Here is a 20977-nt window from a genome sequence, read left to right as displayed (position 1 = left end):
ACTCCTTGGATCTTTTCCTAGATTCTCCTCGAGCTTCCTCCCGTCTTGAGACCTCCGGGTCCTGGAATAGTTGTTTATCCCCGTACGCCTTCGGCCTCTGGTACGGGCCCGGTCATGGCTACAGCGGTTACTGGTGCGGGAGAACTTTCTCTGAAAACTCTTTCAATTTCGTCCAGATCTTGTGTACAAACTACCGAAAAAAATACTGTAAAAATAAAAATAATATGAATATAATCTCGATAAAGACCCAACACTTACCTTCAGGAATCATCAAAAGTGACACACCAAGTCACCCTCTAGAAGACCGCCTGTAAAAACAAGTCTTTTAAGAAAATATATATACATCACAAAAACTTTTCAGAAACAATCAATGAACTGCGTTATCTTAAAATGACTTACCGTGGTTCATTTCTTTCTTCCGCCGGTCGGAGTGGTCAACTGATCACAACTTGTCAATCGATTTTTTTTACGAGATGTAATAAACACATTAGAGTCCCTGAGACTCACCCTGTGAGTTTTTTTACCCTTCATAGATAAACAAGTTTTTCTTCTCCCTTGACTCCCCGTCCCTGTGTTTTGTTTTATCAGCTGTAAACACTTTAGAATCAGGGTCTTGTCCTTTCTTGGAATGAGAAAACAGACTCACTGGTCATTTCATTCTCACTGGTTCTTTGTAAGTTTTGCATAGAGAGAAACACTCTGTGCCATGTGAATATCATTGTCTCCTTTCATTACAACAGAGGTTTGAACAACGAACGAAACCGTTAAACCGAAAACCTACCATATATTGTGAATATCCTCCCTCTTCGTAGAGAGAGAGAGAGAGAGAGAGAGAAACACTCTGTGTACCATCTCATGTGAATATTTTTTTAATATATATACTCAATCTGCTCTCAACACTTTAAGTTTTTTCCTTTCACCGTCAACCTCTACATTAATTTACCGCCGTTCCGCTCATACCTGCCCTCGAACTATCTCATTGGCTCTCGCCTTATCGCTAGGGCTGGATCAGTGGGTGAAAACCAACCTCCTCTCCAATCAACCCTGATTTGCAAAGACCCTTCGTAGAGAGAAACACTCTGTGTCATGTGAAAATCGTCCTCTCCTTTCATTACATGTTTGAACAACAGACGAAACCGAAAATTACAAAAGACCCTAGTTAGTAGCCCCTTCATAGGGAGAAAACACAACTTTCAGATGATTTAAAACTCTTTTTTCTATCTTGTTGTTTGAATACCATTGTATTGTCAATATCATCCCTCTTCATAGAGAGTGAAACACTCATCCATATCATCCATTTTTTAAATACATACTCCATCTGCTCTCAACAGTTTTTTCCTTTCACTCTAGCAAAACACATCCTCCCTCATTGCCTGTCAGCCTGGAAATGAATTTCCCGCCGTTCTGCTCGTACCCACCCTCGAATGATCTGATTGGTTGTGACCTCATTGCCAGGGGCGTGGAAACACTAGGGGAGTGGTTAGGGACGGGGAAATGCTCTCATTGGTCGAGAGGGGAGGGGTCAAAAGGTCAACTCAGATCAAAGGACCTGTCAAGTTTGACGAGAAGGTGTTCATATTACTCTCTATCCCAGCATTGGGCGAGGACAGGGTATGCCCTTGACAGGTTGCCAGTCCATCACAGAGACGAACAACCACTCACACTCAGACCAATGGGCAATTTAGACCAATTGACCTAAACATGTATGTCTTTGGACAGTGGGAGGAAACCAGAGTACCTGGAGGAAACCCACGCAAGCTCGAGGAAAACATGCAAACTTCAGACAGAAAGGCCCCAGGCCCAGGAACCAAACCTATGACCTTCTTGTTGTGGGGCAACCACTATGCCCCTGGAGCCAATCCCAGTTCACATTAGGGGAGGGCACCACAATCAATATAATCTAATATTCTATCTTTTATATATATACCCCAACACACATTCAATTAAAAGTCCCATTTTGAATACTAAATACTTTCACTTTTATCACTGATGTACATTTTTTTTGTTATTTATATAAACACCCTTACAGAGGAAAATCTATTTACTTGCAGCAGAACATTAAATGGTGGACAGCTATCCACTGTCCATCATCACCAGTCTGCATCTCTACTACTTAAACACCAGAGGGCGAGCTCTTCATTCTCAACTTCAGCTGCCAGGAACCTGGACAGTCTCCGGGGGCTCTCACATGACACATTCATGTTAACAGCACTCAACTGTCCAATCCAGTCCAGACCTGGTTCCAGATTACCTTGTAATCCAGTTGAGAACTGGATCTAGATTAGACCTGTGATCGCTCAGCAACATCAGGCAACATCACAGCAGAGTGTAACCATCCACCAGCCTCATTCGGCTGTTACTGCAGCCCACCTGTTGACCTTTGACCTTGCAGGAGATGCAGGAAATGAGAGGTGTTTCTTGTTTGTTTTGGGGATAGTTTTATAATGAAGTGAAGATGCTGTGTCTCATTAACATGCCTTACATTTGGACACATTGAGCTGACTGTATCTCTCTGGTTTCCATCATATGAAATATAATCAGGTATTGCTCTGGTTTTCAAATATCATATTTAAGTAAAGGCAGATCAACCACTAAGTAAAAATATTCTCCACAAATAATAAAAGTGGGACTGAGACTCAAATTATCACTGGTGTCAAATTAGCAAAATGGTAATGTAAAATCCCTGCCTTTCAAAATCTGTATCAAAATCTACTTCAATTGTTAAAGATAAGATTTTAACTAATGATTATGTTGTTGCATTTTTTTTCTTTAGGCAGAATATTAAATACATTAATGTCCGCATGTTAAAATACAAACTTTCATTGGTTGACAGACCAACCGGGAGATTTTCATATAAAACTGTCAATGATCTGATGCAGAATATATTCACTCTCCCCTCTTCTTTGTTGTTATCATATTTTTTAAGCACTTCAAAATCTGCCCCCGCTCAGATTACACATTCATATTTTGTTAAAGTTTTTGTTTCTGCCCCAGGGGCATATATAGACAACCCTGGTGGTGAGTTAAGTCAGAGGCAGATTTCTCTTAGCAACAGACCGGTTTGAACTGGCCTGCAGCTGAAACTCGCCGTGGCTCTCAGTTCCACAACCAGGCTACCACACTAAGCACTTTTAAACCTCCCTGAGGTCATTGAATTTCCCCAAATACAAACTTCCTCTTAATCTGCCCAGTCTCATGTCTACATACAGGCTGCTCTCTTTACTCAGAGTTGTTGCTGCTTGTCCAGCAGACATAGACCTGCATCTGATAATTATTTTGAGCTGCTGGAGCCCAGAAGCTGGAAGCTGCTTCATTTTTCATTAGTGGCATCTTCCTCTGCCTTACTGGTTGACAGTGTCTCTCTGTGACACATCAGCACTCCTAAAGCTTTTAAATACAAAAAAGATGGTGGTTAATGAAAATAAACGTGAAGAATTATTCCCGCTAGAGCCTTTACCTTATAAATGACATAATGGCAACAGGAAACTGTGAGTGTGATGAGTTAAAAAGGTAACACATTAATAATTTGTTGCAGATTAAAAAGAACAGTAAATCCATTGTCTGTTGTAGGATAAAAACTATGATGGGGTAAAAAGAAAACGCAACCATTTATTGTACACATGGATGCATTACATCAGGGTTTGGGAGCAGTGTTGTATCAAAACCAATATGACCAACTTAGAGTCATAGCTTGTGACTGTTGCATGCTGATGGCAGCTGAAAAGAACTATCATGCAGGCAAGCTACAATTCCTGGCTTTAAAATGGCCATCACTGACAAGTTTTGCAATTATTTGTATTATGCCCCAAACTTCACCGTGTATAGTGATAACATCCCGCTTACCTACATCTTCGTCAAATGCAAGACTGAATGCAACCACTTCTAGGTGGGTTGCAGAGTTGGCTGATTTCTTGTGTAAAGAAAGCAGTGATGCTGATGTTTTGTCAAGAATGCCGTTGGATGTTGAGTCACTAATGAGAGAATGTTCAGAGGATCTGCCACCTAACACCATCTCTGCTGCCATCCAAGCTATTGATGTACAGAAAGAGTCCCCTGTAACTTGGTCATTCACTGCTGCATCCTTGTCAGTCTCAGCTGAAAATGAACCAGCAACTGTATCAATCCAACCCATACCAAAAGAAAAGTTAAGAGAAGCACAGAAATCTAATTCAGTTGTTTGTCCTGTTTTAGAGTGCAAACTGTCAGGTTCTAAGCCACCGGTGAAGGAGCTGAGCTGAGCTGCATAGGCATACACTACTACATCAAAGTCAGGAAAACATGCTGCAAACCTCATTTTCAACAACTTTGCCCTGAAGTTTGGCTTCCCTTTGCGTGTCCACCATGACCTTGTGGCCTTGAGCTTGGCCTGCTCTGGGGTAAGGGGGAGTAGGGAGAACAGGGGATGGATGGAGGTGTGGGGGGGGAGCTCTGTCTAGGGGCGATGGCCCAAGTCGTGGTGGGCTGTGGCTTGGCCCGTCTGGGCGTGGCGCATGTTCTTCCCATGCCTGTGTGGGTTTCCTCCGGGTTTCCTCCCAACATCCAAAGACATGCATGTTTAGCTTAACTGGTGAGGGTGAGCGTGAGTGGTTGTTTGTCTCTGTCTGTCTCTGTTAGTTTTATAGCATAAAGAAGTGAACTGATACTGGAGGGCTGCCGTTGACTGGTTCCAGCACTGTCATTTACCTTGTGCTGGACGAAACCCTGTCGGAAAGGTCTCTGCTCCCCAACTGATAAAGTCTCAATGTATCTGAGCAAGTCCCATTCACCTGCACAGAGCAGCTCTGTCCGGTTGCGTGTCAGAATATGGAGCTTGTCTGTAAAACTAAGGGGACAACACTGGCAGGCCAACCACAGTACAGTCAAACACAGAGACTCCACCAACTTTGTCCAGTTAACAGAGGTGCGTACCGCAGAGACAGATGGGTCTGTTTATTGGTCTAACCCTAACATGTTGTGGTTCGTCAAACAGTCTGAGTTGCTGCTTGCTTGCTGCTGTGCTGTGCTGCAGTGTTATGGCTCCAACCCCTGAACTGCCATCCACTTTAGGACAAGACGGTCTTTCTCCTCACTGTCATGGAGACAATGAGGCAGTAGCTCTCGTGTTTAGCTGTGAGCAGGAGTGCATCCTGGGCTACCTCATCCTAGGTGAAGAGGGTGCTTCTATGCTCACCAAGTGATAAACACAAAGTTAATGTTATCTGTGTTTTATGGTTGTTTTGGTCTCCATGCCGACATCTGAGCTTTGGACTGCCAACACCAGGATGTTCCTGCCGTACTGACTGAAACTAGACTTCCTGTCACCAACACTCATGTTACATTAACCTAAAGCAAACGAACAGTTAAACAGCTTCTCGGCTGTCTATCCATGACAGAGGAGACAGACATTCAAAGAGTTAACAGCTGTAGGAGAAGGTGAAGTTTCAGTTAAATGGCAACCATACGAGACCTTGAACGTTTTAATAGGTTATTTCTATCTAATGACCACCACCTAACCCCCTGAGCCCCTAATCCCCTAACCCCAACCCTAACCCTAACCCACAGAATCATGTAAATATTGGTCATATGAAATAACATAATAGACAACAACAGACAGCTAGAGGTGCATGATGGGTAGCATCTGAGTCTTAGCAATGCATTTACCAGGGATCTGTGAGACAACACCTGTTGTTCAGCAACCCCCCCCCACGTCCCCCTGTAACCCCAAGCCAACCAGTGACCTTAATTGGATTCACCTGATCCAGGGGGGTGGGACTGAGCCCAGGGCTCAGTGGCAGTGTGTTGAAAGTTATGCAGTAGTGCTGGCCTCAAGCGCCTGTGGTTCAGCCAACCATGAACTAGAAGTGAGCTGGAATGAACCGGCTAAATGAAATTGTACCTCACATTGCCTTGGTCTCTATGCTGGCTCGGTGCTGGGTCATTTAATCTGCATGAACAGGCTTGTCCTGGGGGAAGAACTCTGCTTTGCATGTAAGTGTTAGGGCCTGGTCCATTGCAGCTAAGAGTTTCTTCATCCCAGCAGGCTGAAACATGAGCAGGTGAAACAAATTGAACTCCACACTCCCACAGCACAAACAAGAAGAACAAGTTTGGACCGTGCTGGATTTATATTGTTTCAGCTTCATGTTCTCGGACAATGGAGACAAAAGTATCCAAATCCTGGTCTTATAACTTTGTTGTTGACAGACACCTTTCCAGTTGGAGATGGGGGCTCTCTTCTCCAGGAGGTAGCTTGTGAGTGACCAAAGGACTGATTGATACTGATTGCTGATTCACTGCTGATGTTTCTTGGATGCATACGGGATGCACACAGATGAGTCTACTGGATTCTGTTTTACCGGCATCCTTCACTTCAGGAAGCGAATAAAATAATAAAAAAAAAAAAACATTTTAGAACCAAATAAATATTTAAACAACATTTAATTACTATTGACAGTCACCCACAGACTGAAATAACACAATTTTTTAATAATTATTTGCATCTTACAGCATATTTGTTTTTTCTTTGATTTTCATCACCCCCCCCCCCCACCCCCATATCTGAGGGTCAGCTGGTATCTTAACCTTTATGAGGCACCAATCTAACAATCTAACAATCTAACCAATCTAACTGCTGAGTTATGTTAAATTAAAGGTATTTTTGAAGTTTTTCTCAAGTTTAATTATCAGGAATGCTGGTTTATTGTCTCTCTCTGCAGCCTGTCATTGCCTACTTCAGGTAAAAAGTTGGTAATTTCTGGCACTGATTATGTTTTTGATTACATTTTGTTATTTTAAACTCTTATACACCGCAATTAGTCTAGTTTTACCCCCCCTCCCCCCTTCTTAGTTATAAGTAATTTAGTAATACGTTTTGTAGTATGATGTTGCTGTTTGTGGGTCAGAGGTATCATGTGTTACAGACAGGTAATCAGAAGTAACTCTCACAGAAGCAGTTAAACTGAGTGACCCCTGTTGACCACAGGATCCCGCCCTGATTCACACAAACAGTGTCCCAGTAATGCCTCCCCCACCTCTGGCTGATGTTACACAAGAGGCCATTTATTTAGAAGACATGCTTGGTGTTTGTCGGCAGCCACAGATTCCAGTAAAGTCCAACAGTCAGATGAAAATATACAGGCCCAGATCCAGACTTGTGTTAATGAAGCCTGAGGACTTGTCACTTAGCAGCGTATTATTGTTTAACTTCCACAAACATGTCACGGCTCCTTTACTCCAGTTTACTGGCACTGATCATTAAACAGCTCCAAAACATTCAGGCTCATTTATTGTTGAACGAGGAAATCAGACTTCCTCCTCATATCTGATTCAGAGCAACTCTCACATATAAGTGTTTTTTGTTGTCTCATGATCCAGAGTGAACAAACTCCCATCAGGACAGAGAACCATCTTGTGATTAAAGTGTTTCTGCTTATTCAGGTAGTGAGCAGTGACTCTGGGACAGATAAGACCAGAACCATGACAAAACTGCAACAGAGACTTTTACAAAACACAGCAAACATCCGACAACTGTTGTCAGTCTCAGGTGTATGACAAACCTTTGTGTATCCAGACATTTCCTCAAGATTGTTTCTATTTTAATAAAACTAAAACATGACTTCATTCAAAACATTTAATGACTAATGTAGGCCATTCTGTGGTCTTTAAATGACAAGTTTTGAGAGACACACTGAGTGGACAGAGAAGACAGAGAAGAAACCACTCCCATGCCTCCCTGTTACATATGAAGCAGCAACTGATTAGCACCAGCTCTGTTCAAAGATCAGGAAAAACAATGGAAAAACAGGGAAATCTCATTGAAAGAACACAGGTCAAAGGTCAAATTGGGGGCTGGACAAAATCAAATACTCAGGACTTTTTCAGTTCTGTCTCAGATCTCAGTAAAGCTGCAGCAGCTTCATGTGTAATGGACAGACATGTCACAGCATGAAGACAATGAACATGTGTCCTTTTAAGTACAGAGCAGCAGGAGACAGGAGTGCACTGTACAGATTCAGGAAGTTTTAGATTTTGTTTCTGTGAAACGATGTGAGACACTACCCTGTCTGAGTACAAGCCTTCATCGCATACATGTGATTCATTTTGTCCAGGCCATATTGTTTCGTGGCCCAAACGAACATATGACAGCTTTAAAGTAAACTTCATATCTGGAGATGGAGATGTTTGAATTAATCTCTGTGGTTGTTGTTGTTGTGGAGCAGCTGATGTAAAACTTCTCCTTGGGGGGCCCAGAGATGAGCTGTTGGACTAATATAGGTGCAAAAACAGGAAGGAGACTGTTTGGACACCTCTGATTTAGACCAATATGATAGGCAAGGCAAAAGGGCATTGGTCAGTAAACTTACATCTGCTCTGAGAAAATTCTCTCCATATATATATCAGTGTATGATCAGTATATGAGCAGTGAAGCCCTTTTTCCACTGGTCCATCTGCTCAAATGCCTCAGTGACACTGAGTTCTGAGGTCTTTCTATGTAAGACTGTCATTTGACTGTTTTTATCTAAATATCTCTCACATTGTTCACTGCTTTTGTTATTGTCTCACTTCTCAACTTCTCTCCATCTTGGACAGAGAACATTTTATAATCCCTGATGGACAGTGGCTTCTTATCCAAAAATATTTATGTCTGACTACCTGCTGCCTCACTGGGCCTCCCAAACTCAGAGGCCACGTGAAACCATTCGAGATCAGTTCTTAATTTCTTAATTCATCAACGTATGTTTAATTGCCTTGTTTTTTCAATGTGCTATAAAATAAACAATTCTGTTCTGCTGGAATCGCCATTTTTGCCGCAAGCACAATGCATCATTGGATATCTTGCTTGGGTTAGTGATCATCGGCTATTCACCACTTTTCACAATGCATTGTGGGATGGTTTCGTACACAGCCCCAGTTCGTTGTTTTCCAGGGGACATGTCAACCTCTGGTTAGCTGTGCTGTGGCAATGAAATAAATCTGGGCTCTGTTGAGCTATGTTTTCCATCCACCCAGTTACCCTCAAACGCTACAATACTTTCACCTCCACGGGTCTTGCCCATCAATCGTTTCCTCTCAGCTCCCTTCTTTTTCACCTCAGACTTGAAATCTGCCTGTGCGTCTCTCAGCGTCTGTCCCACCATTGCTGGAGCCAATCCCAGCTCTATTATAACGTCCATTAAAATGTTTATTGGCCCGTATGATGCAACATATTCAATCGAGACGTATTTTAAGAAGTCAGAAAAATAAAGACATTCAAAAAATTTTATACTGTTCTTAAGAAAATATTGAGGAATTGCACTTAAGAACTTTCTTACAAACTTCTTAATTTAGATCTTAAGACATTACTTAAGATCTTTCTTCAGAAAAGATTGGATAATCTGCCTGGCCCCTGGACTCTATTTCAGGAACATTTGGGAGAGAGATTATGCAACTTGAACCAAAGTGGATTGTTTCTTTATCTTGAGGGGATGTATGAGGAGTAAACCAACTGTCTCCTGTGCATGCCCCTCCATTGGGGAAAGATGAGTGACCTATAACATTTAGACTCAGTATCTCATCTGTTATGATAAAGCTAGAATCCTCAATGTGGACAGAAGAGGAGGGTCAGCAGCTCAAGGCTCCAGTTTCCTTCTGCCTGCTGGAATGTCATTGTGCTTAGTCCTGGTGTCCTGGGCTCCTCTGGGACAACACTGGGGTCATAAATATACCATTTCCACTAACTGACACTTTGTTGAGCGTGGCTGCGCCAGGACATTCTTTGTCTCCAGTCATGACTGCCATGCCGGTCTCCTGTGGCAATACATTGTTCAGACAGACCTGGAAAGCTAAGATGTCAGCGAACATCTGACTATTGTTCCTCCTCTGCTCAGCAAGGATCTGTTTTACTGTTGGACTTACACGCTGAGCATGCTGAGCTCCAGCTTCCCTCTGTGACATGCTTTGTCCATTTAGGGCAAATGCTAATTTTGTTGACGTGCCAGCATTATAGTTACATTGGAAAGGGGAACGCCTTGCAGCTTTATCAGCCCAGATGAGGAGGCTGCAGTCAGCAAAATTGGAAACACAGCACACCCACCAAACAACAACAACAACAAAAAAAAACAACAACAACAACAACAAAAAAAAAACAACAGATATTTTCAGTCCACTAGCTGGAAATGGGTGATTTAAAGTTAATTTAGAGATAATTCCTGCGTAAAATTGTCATTAAAAATATAATCCTGTGAAATGTTTATGTCTTGTTGATATCAGAACAGCAGGGAGAGTCATAGCTACAGCCTGAAGGTAAGATGCTGTAGAAAACACAACTTTATTCCACAAACCCATTCATTTGCTCCTCAGCCAATAGGTCAATGCGAAAGTGATTCGGCTACTGCAACAACTGGCTCAGGTAAATAAATAGGAAACATCTGTTTGCACATGAATACATTAACATCCAGGTCTGGTCTATTATCAATGATATACTATTGATTATTCCACAGAGTGACTGCAGTTCAATACATAAAATTAAAGAAATAAACATGATGTGTGCCTGCTTACTCTTAAGCACAGTAAATGAAACATTTCCGCTTGGGAGGCCTGTAGTCCTCCCTCTGCTGGTATCTGTTGACGTCACTGATGTGAGCGTGCAGCGCGGCGCCGTGTCTTGGCAGTTGTATATAAGACTGCCGGCTGCTTCCTCCTCTCACTGCGCTCCTCAGTCCGGACCAGGCCACCGGCATCGTTTAACAGAGACACAGAGACAACATGTCCAGCCTCGGGTCCTCTGAGAGCCGTCGGGTCAGTCCGTCTGTCCGCGGGAACAAGTTCGACACTGCGCACCGCAAAAAGGCTGCGGGAAACATATTTGAGAATGTGAACCAGGACGCGCTGATGAAACTCTTCCAGAAAACTGGTGACATGAAGGCGGAGGAGAGAGTGAGGAGCATCTTCTCCTACAGCCAGGACCCGGAGGAGACGGCCCGAGCCCTCATGGGTCTCAAGCAGCGCAAGAAAGACAAATTCCTGCAGATTGCAGGGATGCTCCGGCAGCTGCTCAACCTGCGATGAGTGGCCCGCAGCCGTACCGCCTTCTCTACGGGCTCTACGGGAGCCGCATCAGGAAACACTCCCGACACCGGGACTCAGCGCGACAGGAGCGTGGAAGGTCGGACAGCTTCCCAGGGCCTTAATGGAGCAGCTGTGATCTCATGGATGGAAGTGGCCTGCACAGAGCCCGGGGCTCGACGACGCTACTGGGAATATAACGCTCTCTGAGACCACGAACGGACAGATGTGGATGTGACTGTGAAGCCCACATATCTGGACCTCTGTGATGAATATGGAGCAGCTCAGTGTGCCAACAGCCTGGATGCCTCAAAACACAGACACGCTCAGACGCACACAGTGTCTTCATGAACTCATGAGCTCTCAGTGGCTCAATACTTTACATTTATTATGTTCCTTTATTTGTCATTTTGTAATAAATTTTTCACCTGAATACAGAAGTTGCAGACTATTTGTCTTTATTAGAGCCGCTGACCAGTTTTTCTAATGTTTAACTGTGTAAAAAGGTTAAATATGGCAGCCTTCCTATGTTTGGGTTAATCTGTATCTGTCGTCTGTTAAAGTGCAGGAAGAAATTAACAAAAAAATGTCAGTGAACTAGTACAGATAGGTCTTAGCCATGTGCTGCTGAGCAGATGTGACATCTGCTGGTGGTGAACAGGGAATCCCCTCAGGTGAAATATCTGTCCACCATGACTACAGGAAAACTGAAGTGTTTTCTTGGCCACATTTCTATGACAGCAGACCACTGAGTCATGTAATCCAGGATTTATCTGAGGTTTGTTTCTTAGTGAGCTCACCTTTGTTGCTCAGTCTGACGTGGTGCAGGCTACCAGAAGTCATCATGGTTTCCCATAGAAGGATGTTTATAGCCTTCAGTGGGTTTCCCTGACAGAGCTAATTCATGAGACCAGAACAAACCAGCTTGGCTCAGGCTGTCCTGAGGAGATAGGGAGAAGGGGGTTGGCCTTCTCTGCACAGTGTTTGTGTTGGAGTCTATTCAATAATGGCTGCTCTCCAGATAAGAGCCCGTCCAAGGAGCATTACAGGGTTTAGACAAGTGGAGGCTTTGCTTCCTCACCCTGTGATTCTTTACCTTAATGTAAAGAATAAATGGTCCTCCACATCAACCAACCAACAACTAGCTATTACACCTGTCCCCATCCCAGTTTTGTCAGAGCTAGTGTGTTTGTGCAGCCACAGATCAGTGGATGCCTGCTAATCTGCCTTCTCTGATAGTGCCTGTGCCAGTTCAAACCAGTTCCCTGGGTTGTTGTGTATGAAGACATCTGACTGTAGGTTCCTCTCACATGTGCTCAGAGATACAGAAAGGTCAAGCATCAGTTTCCCTGGGATGTGGTGCTGACTCTGGGAAAGAGGTGTGTTTTTACTGTCACAATCAGATGCTCACACTACTGAGCATCTGTGTTACCACCTGAGCTAATAGCATTAGTAATAATTCAATATGTAAATAAAAACAAGGTGCAGCTCAGTTTAAAAACACAAGTATTTTCTTCATCTAGACAACAGGTGACATCTTTAAGGTTTAAGCTAGAATGAGAGATTTAATGTACTCTTAGATTTTATGATGCTGAGGGAAAATTTGCTATTGATGTGCATTTATTCATCAGTAAAACTGATGTAAACTGAACAAGAAAGAGGTGACATGTACTGAGGAATTGCATTTGCAGCTTTCCCAGTTTGACAGTGAGACACAGCTATTTTTGTTTCTCTATGAATATGAGTGTTATAAACTAATGTTCAGAGACCGATATTCATGGGTCATCTTTTATTTAAATCTTCCGCTGAGGTCAGAGGTCACCGCTCTCCTACTTTTGATTTTAAATATTATCAGGGTTTGTAAAACACTGTCTATTTCTGCTCCTTTATCTTGCAGCTGTCCCTTTTGTTTGGCATACATAGCTCACACCAGGCTGCTTCTTTTCCCTTTTAAGGTTATCCAATTGTTTAGGAAAAGAAAGCAAAATATTCAAGGCAATTGTCTTGGCTGTCTCTGCTGTGCTGGCAGTGGCTAAACAGTGTTGGACCTGGACAGGGCTCTCCACCCTCTTCCTGCCTTTCATCGGCCTTAGTGAAGGCTTTGATGTCAACAGACTCTGTGGCAGACAGTGTTCGAGCCTGGAAGACAGAAACCACAGCAGAGAGGAGGTTACAGGGTAGGGGGCAGTACAGTTATAACACAGACAATATAACACGGTTCACAAAACACAACAACTTCATTGTGAGAGCAACATCTGGAGGAGCAGTGAGAAGAACATGAAACATACAACATTATGAAAATATTAATATAATTAACATACATGTATTTAAAATGAAATGTAAAGTATAAAGATATTTTTATCAATGAAATCCACATCTATTTCTGTCCAATCTGACATTACAGAGGAAGTTAGAGAAGCTTTAATAAAAGACCTTTGGACAAACCTGTAAAATAATGACAGACAGTAAGTCACTAATAATTTGCTGGAAACAAAGAGAAACCGTTTCTGCCACAACAAGAAGTATCCTCCTCCTCAAGAGGTAAAATATTAGAGCTGTCTGACTACAGCTGGTGTATGTGTGTGTGTGCATGCGGGGGAGGTGGAGAGTTACTACATCAGTGATTATAGCGCTGGGAGTGGCAGTCAACTGCAATCCAGAGCAAACTGGTTCAAACCAAAGTCTGTGTGGAGGAACAAAGTGCGAGCTGCTCCCAGACTAAGGATTAGTCAGCGTGGAATGGAAAACCCTGCAATAAACTACATAGCCTTCAGCCTGAGTTATGTCCACAGCTGTGCCTGCAACACTTCACACTGGTTTACTCTGGACTCTATATTTAGTTGGTTTTTAATCATAAATTGCCCTAACATTATGCCTTTCCCCATTTATTACACAAACACAGAACAAAAAAGATAATTCCCTGCTTTGTCTCATCATGCTTTTTAAAACAAGATGTTCAAAATCAGCCACCCACTCACTGACATAATCTCATAGGAACCCCCCTCAACATTGACTTGATTATCAGAGAAGACTGATTCTCATATAGTGTAATTATCACCACAAGATTTAATTAGCTGGAGATGACTTTAACCCTCCTGTCGTATTCGGGTCAATTCTGACCGATTTACATCTTAAAACACTCATAAATATTGTGTTTTACATCAGATTGCCTCAAGGCCTTATGATATCCTCCACACTATGCACTTGAACATGAAGTGATGATCACCTCTTTCACTGAATTTTGTGTGTTTTAATCAACCTTGTCAAAAGTGACCGCCATAGGAAATGAATGGGTATCCAGACTATATTCATCCAACAGATGGAAAACATTCCCATACACACCACCCCAACTCACTCACACACACATTTCAGACTGAACAATGTCTTTTGCGGGTACACATCTCTTTCCTGCGCTTATGTGCCGATCCTCCTATGTGTTTTTTTTTACCAGAGTCCGTTGAGGGAATTATACTCGAGATGACAAACCTGGAGGGGAAGCGTGTGTTTGGGGACACCTGGAGAGAAATGGTCTGTTGATTTTAGCTGGAGTATATCGCTCAAACAATGAGGCTACAAAAAGTGTGTGGGATGCAGAGTCTGGGAGGTCTAAATTTCGGGCAACTATGTCCTTACAACAGTTTCAGGTCCTTTCAAGAATTATTCGATTTGATAACAGAGATACATGACCTGTCTGCTGGTGAAATGACAAACTGGCTGCCATCAGGAACATTTGGGACAGGTGGGTGGAGTGCCTACCACTTATTTACAATCCAGGCCTTGACGTGACAGTTGATGAGCGGCTGGTTCCTTTCAGAGGTCACTGTTCCTTCAAGGTGTACATTTCAAGCAAACCAGGGAAATACGGGATAAAGAGCTGGGTAGCATTGGTGACTCCTCTTATTCAAAGGCGCCAGCACATTCCCCGCACACCAGCCTCTGCCAGTTTGGTTAGGAGTGTGCAAGCCCCAGCCACAGCCACTGCCCCTGCTGCTCTCCTCCAACAAGGACATGGGCAGAAAAGGAAGTGCTGTGAGCTCTGTGCACCAAGAGACAACAAAACAAGCCTGAGATGGTGCGAATGTGATGCCTATGTTTGCAAGGCCCACTCTGACCTGAGTGTCACATGCTACTCATGTGCATGAATTGACATGCGCACACATACGACTTCATGTTGAGTTTGGTCTTTGGTTTTTAGTTTTGACATTACATGTTAATTTTGTAATACATTTTCAGTGCCTATTTGTATTTTCACTGCAGTTATTTTATGTCTAATTCTATAAATTAATGTTAAACACTACTTTGAGACATTGTTCACAGCTAAAGAATGTTGATTAAAAATTTAAAACAGTTAAAACAGACCGGTCAATTTTGACTGGGAACACTAAAGTAAGGGGCAGGAGGTGAACACGACCGGAGGGTTAAAAAGAGAAACAGCCTCAGATATAAACCAGATCAGATTCAGAAAAGCATTTTGCAAATGGACGTGGTTCATTTGATATTTCATTAGATGAAAGCTCTCAGTCACAGCTATCTGACAGATTTCCATTCACAGGCCTCAGAGTTTTAATCCTATGACTTTTTTTTTTACTTTCACCTGGAGCGCAACATTTTTACTCACTGTTTACTCACTCTCTGGATCCATCTGGGTGGGAAAACTGGCAATGTCATTTGATTACTTGGTTTTCACGTAAGAACCGAGGTGTGTGAGTTTGGTGGTGGATGTGGACGGCAAGGTGGTGTTGGGGCGGGGGTTCTGGGGGTTGCAAGGGGCCCTCCTGCCCCACTCCAGCATGTGCGTGGATGTCCCAAGGCTGCTTGCCATCACCTGATTAGAACACTGGTGACTGCGAGCACCATGTGGCCGTGGTGGCTTGCTGGACTTGGTACCTCACACGCTCCTACATCACAGTGATGGGCTTGGGAACCCGGGACCTCTGACCTGACTCTGGGCCCTGGTGATGGTCTCACTCATATTTAGGGAATGACCACTTGCATGTGTGGTGTGATGAATCCTGCCTAAAATGGGTTGAGTTATTCTTTCATTCCATCAGTATTTACCCTATCTTTGAAAAGGCTCTTCTTTTGGGACACCTTCTTCTACCTGGACTTCCATCTCCCCACAGTTCTCGACATAAACCATCTGGACTGTCTTAATCCCATGTAAGATAACAGGAAAAGCACAGCATCCCGCACTCCACTAGTTCCTACCAGCACCACCTGCTTCCCTTCCCCTGTTCATCCTTCCACACCTTCTTTGTCCTTTATTTCTCCCTGTATCCACTGAGGTGTAGCAGTGCCCTCCCTGCCACACAAAAGGTCATTTCACTCAATAAAGATCACAAACTAGCTACCAGGGAGGTCTGATGATGGTCACATACATGCTCTGAAATAATAAAATATTTAGCTGCAAGACTATGAATGCATCAATCTCATACAATGTTGACACCCTGTGGTGTTAAACTATGAGGACAAATGCAGACAAAAATAAAAAAAAAAAAAAAAAAAAAAAGGTAAGAACCCAGTGAAATTTTAGCAACATGAAATGATGCATGAGATTCCGATTATTTATGATACTGCCCCCAATCTGACTTACAACTGCCTCTTCCCGGCTGAAGCATGTCTGATGATGCAGTCTGCAGCTCTGTCCATGCCCCCTCCTTCGTTGTGTGTGTCTGGTGCCAGGACAGGGCAAAGGTCAAAGGCCAGCAGTGATGTAATCTGTCCAGGAAAAGGGAAGAAGTGAGCACAGGCTGTCAGAGAAATTTCCTTTAAGCGCCAGCTTGTCTGACTCAGAGTTTTTCCCGATGGGGCCCAAGTGTTTAGTGGCATTATCCGGATTAGCTCATGATGGGAATACAAGTGAAAATGAAACACATTCCTTAGCCTCAAAGATCTCTGGAATTTGGCACATTTGGAGACTATAAATGTCTATGTGTAGATGTCCCTCTCTCTGTTCCAAAGGGATATCTGTGTTGTTTTTGGATGAGTCAGTCTTTTGTGTGTGCTTGCACTGACCTTACATTATCTCTGCTGGACATGCTGCATCAGTGGTGGCACTGAAGCTGGTCCCTGCCAGCTGGATGACACCCAGAGACATCATAAGCCCTAAGCCCACTTCCAAATCAAACACCAAGGACATCAGGGCTCTGCAGGCCTGGACAAGCACGGGACTAAAATGCAACCAAATATAGAAGAGCTGTTATTTTTCTTCCCAGGGAATTAAAGAGTTTCCATGTGGTGTGCTTGCAAGACGAAAGTCTTTCCCCTGGTTGTTCTCTCTCACTCTGAGAGTTGATGGAGCTGATCATAAAACAACTTTTGTTTAACCACGAGTGTTGGACAGACTCATCATTTGCACCTTTCAATGCCAACACCAAATTTTACCTCTGTCCATTTTCCACCCAAACAGTTGGACATGGCTTCCAGCTGAACTGGGACCTGCTCTGATCCATCCAACGCTGTGAGTATGGCTGTGACAGTCAGATGAAATAAAGTCTTGAGACCAAGATGCAGACGACCAGGATTTTGTGTCATGGCTTTATTTGACATGAGTGAGAAGGAAGGAGGAGATCCTGCTCCCCCTCACCCTCTGCTGAAGCTGATGTCACTCAATAGTCTTAGTATTTGGTCAAAAACCAAATTACTTGACGATTGATTTGATTTCATTAGACAAAAAATCAGGGTGTCAGAAAACAGCCTGGTCTGACCTTGTCCTGATAATCACTTTACTTACTTACAAAAACGTAGTTTTTGTCTTTGTGTGACAGTGTGTTGAAGTTTAGTTGACTGGTAACCATGGAGGACTCTGTGAATTCAGATCCATTTGAGCTGACATGAAGTCTGCAATGCAGAGTCAAACTAAGCTGCTTCATATTTCAAATGTTCACCTTGAACTTGAGCTAAATGACAGAAACTGGCCTCATCCAGTCAGAGCAGTGTAAAGGGTTCATGTGCGTCACCCTGACAGGACGCTCTGTTCCATCGGTTTCAGCGAGATGGGTCCCTGGAGTTACACCAGAGTCATATCCAGGTCCAGGGCTTGGTCAGGATGGGGGCCTCCATTGTTCGCATTTGTCTATATTATTGCATGTTAGTGTGTTGTGTAGGTGAGCGTGTGTGTGTGTGTGAGACACAGCTCTGGAAAAGGCCCTTCCTGTGTGGCGCTGGAGGTTCCTTCTGAGGCTGGGCGATCGTCGGCCCTGCAGACATGCTGTCTCGCTTCAGTTCCACCACAAGGCCTTGTTATTGTTCAGCTTCAACTCCCTTTGTCCTCCTCAGTCTGCCACCCCCACCCTCTTCTCCTCTCTCTTGCCCTGCAGGTGCAGCAGATCTGTGGCCCAGAGAAGGAGGAAGCACAGGCCAAGGAACAATAGCAGCCTCACTCACTATTTATAAGTCAATTCTTTCTTTTATATTTGGATTTATTTTCCCGAGGTTTGACATCAATTCAGGGTTTTTAGCTGTGAAACTCCCTGCAGGATCATGTTCAGCCTGGTCACAGCCAACAGAGTTATGGGATCCACTTTCCAAAAGTCCACTTTCTGTGATCATTGTGACCTTCTTTTGTCTATTTTCCAGTACAGATCTTGTAGATGAACTGATTGCATTCATTAATGCAGAAACCTTGGATATGAGAATCAGAGATCATTCTGTGTTTCAGTGTTGTGATGACATTCTGCTGCTCCACATATTGGTTAAAAGGAAACACCAGCTGAGCGCAGGGAGTGTAGTAAAAGTGTGATGTAATGAAGGGGTGCCGGTGGTCCCTGAGAAGAAGAACCCCAACAGGTGAAGACCTCCATCACGAGTCCTTTCCTTTTTTAAAAGGGTTTGTAAAGCACTTTGAATTGCTTTCTGTTGTATGAAAGGTGTGATGTAAATAAAACCTGATGGTGATGATGATGACTCACTGTATGTGGCAGATAAAGTGCAACAAAGCAGAGAAAGCTTGACCTGGGTGCAGCTCAGTAACTGGGAAATATAAAGGCTTCAGTTGATGATGTGGAGTCACACCTCAACCACCAACAGTATAAACAGCTGAACAAGACTGTAAATTCATCTCTGTCCTTCATGTAACCAATTCCAATATTTTCAGATTGCGTTCAATGTTCATGTCTTCATGGGATCAATTCTGAGCTGTGAGATCATGTAAACTGGTTAGGGTTACATGTAGGGAGCAGAAACGCTGCAAGTCCTGATATTCAAAATATATCAAAGTACAGACACAGTCTGGTCTACGAGGTTCAGTCTGTTCAGAACATCAACATGATGCAGACTGCAGTTCAGGCCAGTCACATAATGAACAGCCTTTAACCGCAGACAAAACAGACATACGAGTTGCACAAAAGGAGATAATTGCGCACACCTCTGACCATTTCCCTTAGGGTTGATTAAGAAAACAACCCTCATCTTTCATTTTCTTTCTGATGTGTGACTTAAAGCAGCCAATGTATCTGATAGTGAAAGCCTCCTGTTCAATACCATAAGATTATTATGTAACAACCAACTGACCCTTGAGCTGCTTCACAGCTCCAGTTCCTTGTTTGAATTCACAGAATCAATAAATGATGGTGACACGGTAGAGCAGTGGACCTTGTGCAGAAGCTTTCAAAGTCCAGTTTTAGTGTAGTGTGTGAGCCTGTGCTGTCTCCTCCAGGTTCTCCTCAGTCAATGACCTTGTCTGTCTCACACTGTTTCATTGTCAAGTGATTCTCTTATTGGACCTTGTCTGTTTCCTGGTCAGTTGTTGGAGTCACAGCAATGTACTGAAACAGCTCCTGATGAGAGTTTATATTTGTTCACAAATGCACAGACCAACATCCATTGGCTGAGGCACAAAATTAATTAAGAAACAGGAAGCTGGTATGGCTGAATTAGGCCACATGTCAATGGGCAAACGTCAGGCGTTACACCACCAGCACAGAAGACATGTGTCCTGTCAGCCACAGTCATGTTAGTGCAGTCTGGGTCTGTGTGTGTATGTGTGTGTTCCCAATGTCTCCATGAGCTGCTGAGGGCAGTTCATCAGTTGTAACAGATGGGCCTGTGATTTTTCACAGGAACAAAGCACTTCATCACCACATCAGTTGCTGTCTCTCAGTCACCCGGGACACACACTGCCCCTGTGTGAGTGTGTGTATGCACATGTAAAACTCACACTGTCTTACCTGCAGACATTCAGATCTTGTCTTCACGCTTAAATTTTAAGAGCTTGCCCCACACTTAAGACTGGACAGTGAGTGTCCAATCACAGAGTAGTGTCCAATCTGACAGAGTTTCAGTGCCTGGAAGGTATACAACCTCACCTACTGTACCATAGAGGAACCCGTCGTATTTCTTGCAGCAGAAGCCACAGGACTAACGTCCTGTATCAGGCCCATGAAATGGTCCAGTGTGGGCACCACATCGTTTCCCTCCAGAATTCCTGATCAAAGATTGGTTAGTGGTTATATGATCAAATCAAATCAGATTTTTTTATATAGCACCAAATGATAACCAAATGTTAACAAACTTACATCAAGGCACATATAGAGCAGGTCTAGACCAAACTCTTTATCAAATGATTTAAAGAGACCCAACAGATCTCTCCATAGAAAGCACTTGGCGACAGTAACAAGGAAAAAGAGGCAGACACCTCTGGCAGAACCAGGCTTGGGGGCGCCATCTGCCTTGACCGATTGGGTTGAGTGAGGGGCACAAGAGAGATGGAGGGGGGGCAAAGTTGGGCAGAGTAGGGAGAAAATGAGTGCAGAAGGTGGGAATATTAAATACAGGTGCAGGCAGGAACAAATGATGCTTCATGAAGTTCATAGAAATATTGGAGTAGCAGGTTTTACAGGAACATGGGATGGCAATGATTCACCACCCTAGGATGAGGACAGGGAGACAGAGGAGAGGAACTGGGAGAAACTTCGGAGAAATATGGTTAATGGTATGTCAGCAGATGCAAGGGGGA

The 20977-nt window shown here is 43.5% G+C and overlaps 1 protein-coding gene across 1 annotated transcript; it reads left to right on the top strand.

Annotated features, from left to right (window-relative positions):
• The first annotated feature begins 10673 nt into the window (after positions 1-10673).
• tcima (transcriptional and immune response regulator a) lies at positions 10674-11456 on the top strand. Its single transcript, XM_029511390.1, has one exon. It carries the CDS (start codon positions 10723-10725, stop codon positions 11023-11025), a length of 303 nt encoding a protein of 100 aa, XP_029367250.1. The 5' UTR covers positions 10674-10722; the 3' UTR covers positions 11026-11456.
• The last annotated feature ends 9521 nt before the right edge of the window (positions 11457-20977 follow it).

This window comes from Echeneis naucrates, chromosome 9 (assembly GCF_900963305.1).
Source record: "Echeneis naucrates chromosome 9, fEcheNa1.1, whole genome shotgun sequence".
NCBI classification, from domain to species: Eukaryota; Metazoa; Chordata; class Actinopteri; order Carangiformes; family Echeneidae; genus Echeneis; species Echeneis naucrates.
The sequence above is the reverse complement of the archived record's forward strand: the minus strand, read 5'-3'. Positions and strand labels throughout refer to the sequence as shown.

What these genes read in the sequence shown, in the direction of transcription:
- tcima (XM_029511390.1), top strand. Translation starts at nt 10,723, where the DNA reads ATGTCCAGCCTCGGGTCCTCTGAGAGCCGTCGGGTCAGTCCGTCTGTC.